Here is a 13,326-nt window from a genome sequence, read left to right on the forward strand (position 1 = left end):
CCACTGACTGCGATCAATCCATACTGAGCGTAAGCGGCATAAAATAATAGCGTGAGAGGCAGGTGCGCACCAAACGAGGGAAAATAAAGGGGAGGGGCAAAGGGCGTGGCCAAGATATCCAGTCAGCTCAATTATTGGCTACGTGCTTGGTGACAATAGTCCAGTGGAGGCGTACGGACAGCCCATAACGCACGAAGTCCGCTCAGTAGGGTAAAGCACGCACAGTGACAGAAATGCCGAAAGGGAGTGCAAACCAAAGTGAAAGATATTCCATTCGCACCTCTTTTTACCCTCAGTATTTACTCAACATGAAAAAAATTATTCACATTTCTCATCCCTCTAACAATTTATCGGCGATTGCGACTGGACGATTTCGATTCACTGCACTCAGGTGAAGAACGCTCGGTACGGAGACGGTCTAACAATAAGGAGCTCCTTCGTTTCCACTGTTTAACTGCGTAGCATTTTACGTAGCAGCATCTGCGAAGATAAAAAAAAGAATAAAACTAATCGACGATGGCTACATGTCCTTCAGTGGCTGCATCTACGCGAGCAGGTTGTATTAACCAGATTCTATAACACTGCTCGTTGAGCGATGACTGGCGCCTTCCGGTAGCGCGCAGTGCACGGGTATGTAGCAGAGGTGCCCTCAAAGTCTTCCGCAGCACTAAATCCAGGTCACGGAAACATCTGAACAGCAAACCACATCTTATATTAGCACCACTAAATCACTATCGGAAAATGCCTTGATGCTATTGGGAAGAAATTATAGTTCAGCCATCGTACCATTTGTCCAAACGGCGGCTTGTTCCTCGGCATGAAGTACTCGTACTTCCTGAAACCCTTTGATGCGGTGCGTTCTTGTATAAAGCTTTCCAGAAACTTGATAACAATAGATGGAAACCTAAGCAAAATTGTATGCGATAATGTTAATTTCACCAAACTTTAGCACTTTATTGAAGACAATGATTATATTTTCTTCGTCATATATTTTTCCACACAGAACACTGCAAAACAGTGACATGACATTCCTTCTTGCCTTCGTGAAACATGGCACATATTTATATGGGGGACTAGACAAGGCGTAGTGAGATATACAGGGAAATATCCACACGCAGAAAAGACAAAAATATTAGCACGAACGGGAATTTTGAATAATGTAGTAATGAAAAACGACAGAAGAGCATTGATCCCGAAGAAATTTAATAGATTTAGCAATTCAAGCTACCAGTTGGAATTAGGTAATCAGGGAGAATCTCGCGAATTGAACCCAATGCAAATACTTTGGCACTAGCCCCGTATGGTATAGTAACACTGGTATAGACAAGCGGAGTCCTAACCTGGAGAGAGGGGCCTCAAGGCAGATCGTTCTTTAATGTCTGAGCTTCCTATAGAAGAGGACAAAATGCCCTATAGACTCGACTTCCCCGCATCAGTCACATAGGTTTGTCGGTGTCCACTAACACCTTGCTTTTCGCCTCTATCGAAAAGCGGCTGCCGAGGCCAGGATTCAATCCCGCGTCCTTGGGAACAGCAGTCGAGAACCGTAAGAAAAGAAGAGGATGGCTTTATCACCATTTCTAAGCATCTGATTCATCAGCCTACCCTCAAAAGGTAGGGTACGCAGCAACTAATGGTGGCGATACCTTTATTTCACTTTATCACCTATTTTGGCTAATGAAAGCTTATTTTCCGGTCATCACAAATGTATTGCAAAACAGCGTATGCACTCAAAGCAATTTCAATCTGTCCTCAGTGTACCTTTAGCAGCTTGTTTTGCTCTAAAGCGTAGCACTCGTGAATAAACCCGAATGACAAAACGAAATGGTTGTTGCCCTGTTTTTATGCAAGAAACTTACAACGGTTCCGTTCGCAAGCATCTATTCACTGTTCATGGGCTTCTCCTTCCTTGCTGCTTTTTTTTTTCCCGAAGAATTGGTTTGTGGGGTTTAGCGTCCCAAAGCAACTCAGGCTATGAGAGACTCCGTAGTGGAGGACTCCGGAAATTTCGACCACCTGAGGTTCTTTAACTTGCACTGACATCGCACAGCACATGGGTGCCTTGCTTTTCGCCTCTATCGAAAAGCGGCTGCCGAGGCCAGGATTCCATCCCACGTCCTTGGGAACAGTAGTCGAACGCGTAACCACTGAGCTACCCCGGCAGGGCTTTTCGCCGAAGAAGTATTCAAAATAAATTACTTGGTTTTCGCCGAAGAAGTAGTCAATATGAACTGCTTGGTTTCTGCACAAAAAGAGGTGAGAGTTTAGGATTCTATTTCTCTTTTATTCTTTTTCTTCCGAAGAGATGAGCGGGAAGGCGCAGCTGACAAAGAAAATGTGGCAGTAAGTCACCTTAACCGCAAGATGTTGTAGGTTCTAATATCAAAAGAAAACGCCGACAGTAGTATCCACGTCGGTCTTCGGTGAGTGCCGCAAAGGTCGGTCCTGGCATAAGTGCGAGATGAGCTTCGGATCTTTCCTGTTCCTTCGCGCACACTTTTACTTCTCCTCTTAACTGGTTCGCTCTCATATTTCTTCTCCGAGCGCTTGCACACATGCGTTCCAGTGATAGCTTTGGGGAGAAGAAAGCTTTGAGCTTCGTTTGATGTCAATCCGGTCTTTCGGCCGAATCGTCTTCTCGGAAAAGCCCGTAGAGATCGCGAACTTATTTTCATCCTCGAAACAGCACGACAAGTACCAGTAGCTGTAGAAATAAACGTTTCAGTGCAATCTAAAGGATAGCTGGCTGGAACAATGAACTCGGCGTAGGCGGGCGGCAGCGGCTTAATCCAGCCTCGCCACCACACGGCTGGGGCAATGATGGTGTTCACGCGTGTCGTCCCCAGTGGACCACGATGATCACAGTCCACCCTCGATCACAGTTATGCACGCGGCAGGGAGACGAAAAAGAGAGGAAAGAAGAAAGGGAAAATCTTGTTTGTCCCGCGTTCCTTGTGCAGCGCGCGGCCATCTTCTACCCCTAGGTTGTAAACAGCGACTCAATACTGCTGATCAAATAAATCATCATCATCATCACCACCATCATCATCAGCCTGATTATACCCACTGCAGGGCGAAGGCCTCTCCCATATTTCTCCACTTAACCCGGTTCTGTGCTAGCTGCATCCACTTGACCCCTGCGAACTTCTTAATCTCATCCGCCCACCTAACTTTCTGCCGCCCCCTGCTACGCTTTCCTTCCCTTGGAATTCAGTTTGTTACCCTCAGCGACCATCGGTTATCCTCTCTTCGCACTACATGTCCTGCCCATGTCCATTTCTTCTTCTTAATTTCCACTAGGATGTCGGTAACTTGAGTTATTTCTCTGACCCACTCTGCACGCTTCCTATCTCTTAATGTTACCCCTACCATTTTTCGTTCCATAGCCCTCTGGGTTGTCCTCAACTTAAGTAGAACTCTCTTGGTTAGCCTCCACGTTTCAGCCCTATAGGTGAGTATATGATCAAATAAATGACTGAGTGGAATTGAATTGTTAACTTCCACGGCTACCCCCGACCACCGAGTGAGTCTGTACGAAAGCACTCAATTGAAAGTCGAGCAACGACGTCGGGCTTTATACCTGAAACTTTCCAAGACTATCTGCTGGAATGCGTGGATATATCTCCGAGAGAATAGAGCGAATGCTCATTTTGATAGCGTTCGTGGACGTTACAGCCGCTTTCAAGATATCTCTACCATGCCACCCTGGCCTTTATCTCATTTAATTTTGTTTCCAATTGTCGAACTAGGATCAGCGGCGCTAGGTGTCTATGTCCCGGTGTCCAAAAGCAATGTCGGAAGGCGTCGTATTACGTACTTTAAATATAAGCATATTGTGTGTCTCGTTACAAGAATATTCCTTGCGATCCGCCCTAGACATATTTTTACGGTGAAGAAGTTCTCAGTTCGAGCGAACTGCGAACTGAGGCTTCCCCTGTATTCTTGTTCAGTGCTCTTTCATACCATATAGCCATCTTCTTCCTCTCGTTCTACCTAGAAGGCAACTAGTCAGGCAAATCATATATAAACATTTTTCCGCGAATCTGCAACCTGCAAAGTTTTCTCCGAGACTGTAGGTACCGTAGGGATGTAGAGGTAGCTCGCCCGGCTTGCTACCGAAGGGGCAGTAATTCAAGTCCCACTCGACTAGTTCTAAAATTGCTTCCAGTTCAGTAGAAAACAATGGTGTCGGCGTTTCGGAAAACCTAGCTGTCACACATAACATCAAAGGCTGCAATGAAATTTAGGAAACAGGACTTTCGATGAGAAAAAAAGTTCTGCGAATGTCTCAAACAAACTTAAATTCGTAAATAATTTGGTTATATGAAAAGAAAAATTACCCATTCATGCTTAGGTTAAGATTCTAACCACAGCTTTGATCCGCAAGCTGGCACATCACCGTGACGGTTTTATGACTAGGAAAAGTTGACTTTGCTGAAGTACAAGGGCAGGAGATGTATGGGCGGTCCGCGTATTAATGGAATCGCATAATCAGGTCTGCCTTGCGGCCTGATCGCGGCGACCGCAGGCGGAAACGCACTCTCTCGCCAGAACAGTATTTAGTATGTAGTCTTCATTGATTTCAAGCATTTGCATCACATACCCTACTGAAAAAATTGTATACAGCAATAACCTCACATTTTCTCACACAATCTTACTCAATTCACATTAGAAAGCACATACCAGTCGCATATAATTGCATAAGGTCTCATAGTTTCTTGTACATTATCATAAATTATGTACAATATTTTATGATAATGATGCGCACCGAATGACAGTCTATGCAATTAGATGAGATTTTATGAGGTTATTGCCCCGTAGAGCTTTTGGTTTTTCAGTAGGGATGGCTGAGGAGGAGGGAATAAAGGCTGTGCGACAGCGGCTTGGCTGTATGAATGTATGTGTAGTTGCAAAGCACCCTATTTTTCTCACGAACAAAGGAGAATTTTATGAGAAGAAAAGAAAGAAGAGCCCCGAGCGAGAAGCGCAGAGCACGTTGTTCTTCTTTCTTTTCTTCTGATAAAACTATCTTTGGCTCGAGACTCTCTATCGCTCGGTTAATGCCGAGTTGGATTTACCGAGTGAACGAGGGTCGCGAGCCATCAGCAACTCTAGAAATGGAGGTGCTGAGCGATCAATTCGTACGGCCAGCCCTCGCGAACGCAGACTAAGGATAACCCGGTGGGGCTTATGAAAGATGGACCCCGGTGTCTGTATGCTTCGCCTTAGGCAGATGGCAGACCGCTAGGTTTGTCCCCTTCATTTTAAGTCAAGAACAAATTTTTTACTCTTTCCCTCAGGTTGTATTGTATTTTAATATGCATGGCTGGGAACCTTTTAAGCCTTCACTGAATCACGCGATCGCACTCCTAATAGTTCGCCGCTCAACTGTGCCTGCTGCATATTTGACAATACCTGTGCCGCCAAGGTGAAACATTAAAAAGACGACGACTGCCGCATGTGTGTTTCAAGGCTATGTGAAGCGTCTGTGACTCTCTTGCGCTGCAGATTACCGAAACTAAATCTGTATTTATGTCGTTCGAGGCTATCCGCTACTAACCTCTGTGAGTCTTGCAAAAAAATTGAATCTATCGATCATTTTTTTTTTTTCTCTTCTGCCGGAGGTTCCCATCTCTCCGCAAAATTTACTTAGCAACTCCCCTTTCGAGAATAAGCCTTCCACTAACTATTCCAGTTCTCCTCTCCTTCGGGGCAAGCGTGAAGAGATATGCCTTAAACCAGTGTGGGATGCTATTCTTGATTACATAATTTCAACAGGTAGATTCCTATGGTATGATTTCATTACCTTTCCTTTTCCTTTTTATTTTTTCCAAATTCCAGTTAAACATCCATATTTATCTGAATACTCCAGTCCTTGAACATATATAAATTTATAATCTACAAAGCACCCTGGCCAATCTCCCGCCGTGAGTATGTGCCATTTTTTATGAGGTCATCATCATCATCATCATCATCATCATCATCATCGCCGGCACACCTCGTGGCGCGTGGCATCGGCCTGATTGGCTGTTGTGGTGTGGTGATATAATTTGCTAAACCCCGTAATCGTTTAACACAGCCGTGGCCGCGGCGCCACTGGGGGACAACCGCGCAACCTTCACGGCCCCGACGATCAGACACCGCAGCTCAAGATGTGCGCTGCTCCGACTGCTGCCATGGACAGCGTCTTAGCCAACATGACCACCATTTCGGCTGAAGCGAAGCTCCTCTTCTCGGGCGCAGTCAGGGAGTCTGCGTTCGGTCCCCGAGCCATAGCCCGCTCCATGCCTGGCCTCATGGAACAAAGACGGGCTCGCCAAAATTGCGACGTCGTCTTCTGCCCTCCAGGCGATGCAGAGATATGGGCGCACCGCTTTATACTTTCTGCTGAGTAAGTTGCTATGTTTTGCCAACATTTCTTTTTGAGATGGTCTAGCAGGCAACGACCTGCAGCTTGTTCAACGTGTCTGTGGCGCAGAAAAATAGAACGAGAGCCTTCATGCTTATGCGCGCTATTCTTCTACTCGCTTGTTTACTGTTGAACTACAGTTTCCAAACATGCATTTTGTGCCGAACACCTTCTGTGCCTACCCTACCGCGGTGGCGCAGTGGTTACGGCGCTCGACTACTGTTCCCAAGGACGCGGGATCGAATCCCGGCCTCGGCGGCAGCTTTTCGATGGAGGCGAAAAGCAAGGCGCCCGTGTGCTGTGCAATGTCAGTGCACGTTAAAGAACCCCACGTGGTCTAAATTTCCGGAGTCCTCCACTACGGCGTCTTTCATAGCCTGAGTTGCTTTGGGACGTTAAACCCCACAAACCAAACCAAACCAAACCTTCTGTGCCCGTTCAAATATTCATACTCCATTCCGCATTCGACAAGGGGCAGTTAGTGTCTCTTACTGATGCGCTTAATGTACGGTCTACATTCAGTAAAGGATATTTTCAGTGTGATTAATCAAACCTTATGCACGCCTTCGTCAGTGTTATTTTTCTCGGGTCGACAGCCGAAAGCGATATGGGCATGTACCGTTTCTGCGTTCTCTTTCCGTCGTGGTCAGGTGGCATGTTTAAGAAAGCGACCAACGGTGATGCCTACAACCATCCTTTTGCGAATATAAATGAATCACCTCTTCGAATATACTCTCACGCCCTCCTGTCTTGGGCCCGCATTACGACTGTGCGTCGTTTTCAAAAGTGTCCTTCTCGTCGTGACCTCCAGCCATCCGATTGGTGAACACGCCGGAACCAGATGTCAGTTCGGTTGCCATCACTTCCGGTTCCGCGGTGTTACCACCAATAAAGTGAGAGCGAAAACAGCGAAAGCGATACTTCTGAAAACCGCGCAAGCTCGGAATACGGGCCGTGGTTAAGCAGTGAGCGCCATCTGTTTTTCTTCTCCTTCAACACTTGCGCTAATCGGCTGCTCCTGTCCTTTTCCCCCTTCTCTTCCTTCACTCACTCTTCGTGACACTTTTTGCAAACCATACATTTCATAAAGATTGAGAAGCTATATGCGGCTACTATATGAAAACTAAGGCATTCAAGCTATTTTAGACGATCAATATACATTGTATAGTTCTTAAACAGAAGTAATAAAATATATCAATAAATCCTTCTTTAGCTATTCACATATTAACGAATCTTGATGGGGGAGTGTTAATGGCGGGAGTTGTGTACCACGCTGCAAACGCTCTTTTGCGCTGCATTTGTAGCCATGATTGTACGAGACCACGCAGAGATAAAGGTGACTTCTTAGCAATAATTCTTATCTGTTTAGCACTGCACAAAAAATATTTTAGTCCTGCGAATCGTTTTATTTTCTACACGCCTTTTCACTGTATAGATAACGTCTGTGCGCAATATTGTTTCAGCGAGAAGAGTGCGCTTTCTTAAAAACGGCGAAGAGAGCCTGAACGTCCTCATGGGTTAACGCGTGTTTGTAAATCGATAAAATCGTAAAAATTATAAGCCGCAGCTCTTCTTACTATTTGTCTCACCGAATGCAATACTACAGGTACCCTGGCTGCGCCATACTGTTCACCGCGGGCAGGAAAGTGTCGAACGCCGGAGAACCGCCGGAGCCGGTCCCCCCGGTTCGTGTTATCGTGACCGACCTCAACAGAGACATGATCGAGCTGCTTGTCGACTCTGCCTACAGCGCGCCACTCGAAAAACGCATCTGGTTTCACAACGTTGCTCAGGTTCTTGAGTTGTCCCAGGAGCTCAAAGTGAGTGGCTGCCGTTAAACGCCAAACGTCATCCGGATTCCTTGATATGCGCGACCGCAGAACAGAGATTGGTGAGAGGGCCTCTCCATGAAATGAACAGACAGGACTTGACGGACCAGCCCATTCAGTTGGTCACTGTGCATTCATGTTTAAGCCAAGCATAGTGCGGAAGAGTGGAATTAGACCAGCAGCCTGACTAGCACAGTGAGGTGGTTCGAAATAGCGTAGACATGCTGGCGACATCCTGTGCCCCTGACCGTATTCGGAGACAGCTTTTTGTGGCTATGCAGCCAAAGGTACGGAATGGGACTTCTCTTGCATTATTACCACGTTAAGTAGTCGAGGCATATCGTGTCTCAATTATGGTTAACATTTCAGTTCTATCTTGACGTTGAATTATTCGTTTTTGGGGGAGCCAAATACGAAACAATGTGCTCCTTTACAAACTTCAGGCCTATGTAGAAGTAAATTCACGACTAATCAATTGTCCACTCACGAATGTTGTCCAGACAAGCGCGATTGCGCAAGTGTACTAAAACTGGCGGGGAGACGCGGCCGACTAGGCCTACCTATGCTTCGTAGGTTTGCCTACAGGTGGCGCAGCCATTGGCGTACGCACAGCGTGCCATACTCGTGCTGCACTGGCTAGTATTGTAGTATATGCCTAATTTACCTTAATCTAAAAATAAGGTTTATAATTCCGTAATGGTATACAAATTTATTGCAATATATTTAAGATTTCTAGAGGTAATAAGCTGTGATACGGAGAGAGCTGGTGCGTTTTTAGCTGGGTAGCTTTTGACGCATAGCCAGAGAAAGTTCTCTCTCGGTACAGGCTTTCCAATTGTCTTGATTAACCGCAGCTACGAGAACTGAACATAGTTCAGCGCAGGAGGAGTGACTGCAGACCTGCGGCGCATAAGACTCACTCTCCTGACAAGGCTCGCTTCAGACTTAAATAACAGGTTTACTTAAGCACGCGCAGATCACACAGCAGAAGGTTTGATGGCGAAAGCATCAAGCATGATATTGCAGCCAAAGAAAGTGCTTGCACTGGACACGAGGCCGGGAAGTGGAGACATAAGATAACGCCCAATTAACTTTATAGGGCCCTTATAAAAGCGCGCATCATTGTAGTGTTGAATTTCTGATATGCGATCTTCTCTGGCGCAACGGTGTTATCGCTGAGAAAGTGGCCAAAACATCAGCACAGCAGCCGTGAGTCACACTAGGGCGTACGGTGGGCCAACAACATTAGCATCTCCAAGCACGATTGCGACAGCGAGCAACTGACGGTCAACTGGTTTTTAAGGTTCACCTCTACGTTGGTGGTGCACTCAATGGCCGACTACCATCCCTAGACAAAAGTGAAGGCATTTGCTGCGCCAGAACAGGCAAGGGCGGACACTCACTGCTGTTAGTCGTATTTTGGCCTTGAACCTTTCACTGAAAGGGGCCGTGCTTTTCGTGTTTTCTAGTAATGCCACAAACGGTTGCTTTCAACTAGCCACAAAATGTGCAAAACATATAGCTTCTACGTCTCCGTGTCATTTCGACTAATAAAGTGCGCTAATAATGTCAAAAACGTGAACAAATTGGTCACCTAGGTGATATACCCTTGACAGATTATAAAAGATCGCGCACCGCCGGCCTGAGATATATTTCTCGCTTTCGTGCCTGAATGTGAATCTTCAAAAATAATAGCTTCCAACATCCCAATTTTTCTATGCACATATTGTAGCAGTGTCCCCGTGTGTCAGTAATATATATTTACATGATATATTCCTTGTCTTCGCTCTGCGCTGATTGCGAGCGCATGCCTCTTCGAGGCGAGAAAACAGAAGTTCTTCGGCTGGGCAGCTGCCGTTGAGCCGCTGGCCCTTCTTAGCTCGTTGCCGCTTTTTGGTCCTCAGTGACTATTGAGACCTTACTCCCTTACATCTGGAGGAGGTGCTTTATACCTCAACGCATGCTCCGGACACCTACAATCAGCCGAGACTTCAGCCCTCAGAGATATCCTACCATCGCGATTACTCCTACCCAACAGGGCAGCTGACGGCTTCGAGGTTTTGAGCCTAGATTTGTGCCTCTGCAATTTCATCGTACTGTGAAGACACCAACATCTTCTCTGGTACCACCTTGGCCGACCACGCCTCCTATGACCATGCATGCTGATACTTCTGCGCCGTCTTTCGAGCTACAGGTTCCACGAGAGATAAAGAACTTCCAAGGCTTTTTAGGCGAAGACTCGGAAGACGGGGTTGAAAATTGCAGTGCGTCGCCCAACGCATTCGATCGGCCGATGACCAGAAGCGGCAGCACATATTTTTCGTTACATGGGGCAGCTCGCACCTGGTTTGAAAATCACGAGACATCTGTAATAACGCCGTGCAGTTCTTTCAAAGGCCAGTTCCTGCAAGCTTTCACCATCGTCCTCCAAAAGACACGCGTTGAGCTGTTTTTACAGGCGCGAGATCAGCTCCCCGCAACGACAGCGTCCTCGTCTACAACGACGGCATAATGTTATTCCGTCGGGCTGACCTCAACTGTCTGAGGAGAAAAACTTCGTTATCTCAAGGGGAATTAAATAACGTATTATTACTGGCTTAGTGCGATGTCCGCGAAACACCATCACGGATATTATGTCCGAGGCCACTGCCATAAGAAGACGCACGATATGCTATCTAAGCACAGGCCGAAGTCACTCGCCGCAGTCACTCGCCGTGTCTGACCAGCTCCAACTCAGCACCTGGAGGCCCATACATCCGTCCAGCCCCTCCTGCTCGACTTCCTCATGTGCGTTCACGAAAAACGACGTCTGACGCAGTCGCGATCATCACCCATTCTGCTACCACTGTGGCGAGACTAGGCACCTGTACTGCCACTAATTTTACCTAAGAATGAGCCTGCCAGCGCAAAAACCGCAGTGTGCTGTGACGGCCCCCTGCCATTGATGCGTACTTTACAGAATAGCCCAGAATGTCATTCGACTATTCCCGGTTGCCGTCGCTCTTCAGTACTCATCGAGACACTTCCAAACGCCGGCGACGCTTGTTCACCGGTGAAATTCTGAACATCCTCCACCACTGCAAGGATTGTCAAACCTTTTCACGACGATACGACGCGCACCGCCCTGATAAGCTACCTCGAGGCTTATGTTCTCCGACGACACGAAACCAGTTAGTGCCGGACCGCAGCCGTGATCGGACACCGCCACGTTCGCCTCCATAGCAGTAACCGTCGACCTAAACGTTTCAAAGGGTAGAAATGGTCGCAGCGTTCGTAGACACCGGCGCCGTTTTACTGTATTCAGTGGGCCATTGCCATTAGTCTGAAAAAGGTGGATAAACGCTAAGCCCTGTGCTTCGTTCTGTCGGAGGCAACTTGATCACACCGACTGGTGCATGCACGTCTAGACTATCAGTGCAAGAAGAAATGTACCTAGCAAACTTCGTCAAACCTGCCCAGTGCTCCTGTGACGTAATCCTTGGTATGGATTCCTTAATCGAAAAAGGAGCAGTTACTCACCTCAGCAGCGTAGGTTAGTTAGTGGCCTTATCGACTTTACGCAGTGCTTCAGAACGACCAACCGCCCTGTAAATTCTCAATAATAGTGCCATCATTCCGCCCCGTTTCAGTGTCATGACGTCTGTCACCACGACGACACCACGCAACTGCGAAACTTTGAAGGTGTCATGAAGAGCAAACACATCCAGCTTTTCGAACAGTCTTGCTGTCCCCAGGGAAGTTGTTCACCTCCAAGACGGCAAAGCATGACTACGAGCCCCTACATTTAAGCATTGGGACTTTAGTGCTTCCGATTTGTAGTATCGCTCACATTAAAAACGCCTCGGGCCTTACGATGGTGTCGTAGACCCAGCCGGAGAGGCATGTGACCGATTTACAGTGCGACATTAACACCGCGCTTTCTCAAATACAGCAGCGACAAGTGAAAGGTCTTCTCCAGCGCTATCGGCTGACATTCTCCGATTCTCCACTTGTTGGCAGGACCTATCTCTCTCACTGCATTAGTACTGATGACACTGTGCCCCCTCTTAGACAGTCATCTTACAGAGTGCCTCCGACTGATCGCATTGCGGTCACTCGACAAGGAAAAGATGCTTCGCGGCGATGTTATTCATCCCCCCCCCCCCCCCATCCAAGGATTCTGCGGGCTGCTCCTGACGTTCTCGTAAAGAAAATCGATGTCATACAACAGACGTATTTTCTCTGCAACAAATCGATGGTGCTCTGGATCGCCTTCGCTCCACTAATTATTTCTCTGTGATGGACCTTGCATCCAGATACTGACAAATAGAGGTAGATGAGAGAGTTCGAAAGAAGGCAGTATTTATTACTCCGGATGGGCTCTACGAGTTTAAGCAATGGCCTTCGGTCTGTGTTCTGCGCCAGTTACCCTTCAACTGCTTATGAACACAGTACTTGCAGATCTCCATTGACAGACACGTCTCATTTACCTTGACGACGTTGTATCCTTAGCTTCAATGTTCGATGAGCACCTTCGCCGCCCGAAATAGTATTGGAAACCGTAACGTCATCTGAGCTTACCTTGAGAACGAGAACTGTCATTTCGCTTACACCGAACTCGAGTTCTTGGAGCACATCGTAAGCCACGGTTGCATCCTGACAGATACCTAGAAAGCGTCAGCCACTACCATCTTTTCTCCGCCCGAAGACCACAAAACCGTTCGACGATTTATTGGCTTATGTGCCTACTACCGGCTTTTCGACGGATTTCCCTCGATTCGCTGAGCCCTTGACGCGTCTGACAAATACACACACATTTTACTTGTGCCGCACCTCAATTTTAAACCTTTGAAGAGCTACAACGCCAACTATGAATACCTCTCATTTTGTTTCACTTCGACAAAACGCCAACACAGAGTTTCACACCGATGCCAGCAACGTAGACTTTGGTGCCGTCGTATTTCAAATGCAGTGCGGCCAGGAACATGTCATTCATTACGCCTGTCGTTGTCTATCTAAAGATGAGTCTAACTATTTTTTCACAAAAGAAGTATATATAGCCGAGCAGCTTGTTGGCCGAGTTGGTTGAAAATTATGTTAAAACAGCGC

At 47.0% G+C, this 13,326-nt stretch overlaps 1 protein-coding gene across 1 annotated transcript in view; it reads left to right on the forward strand.

Annotated features, from left to right (window-relative positions):
- Window positions 1–2,305: 2,305 nt before the first annotated feature.
- Window positions 2,306–13,326, forward strand: part of LOC146197070 (kelch-like protein 10) — a 30,154-nt gene continuing 19,133 nt past the window's right edge. Inside the window, exons 1-3 of the mRNA XM_084597120.1 lie at window positions 2,306–2,343; window positions 6,080–6,391; window positions 8,016–8,229. Of these exons, the coding sequence (XP_084453246.1) occupies window positions 2,306–2,343; window positions 6,080–6,391; window positions 8,016–8,229 (564 nt within the window). The remainder of the gene's footprint in view (window positions 2,344–6,079; window positions 6,392–8,015; window positions 8,230–13,326) is intronic.

Source organism: Amblyomma maculatum, chromosome 3 (genome assembly GCF_055883805.1).
Source record: "Amblyomma maculatum isolate TAMU_Amacu chromosome 3, ASM5588380v1, whole genome shotgun sequence".
Taxonomy (NCBI): domain Eukaryota; kingdom Metazoa; phylum Arthropoda; class Arachnida; order Ixodida; family Ixodidae; genus Amblyomma; species Amblyomma maculatum.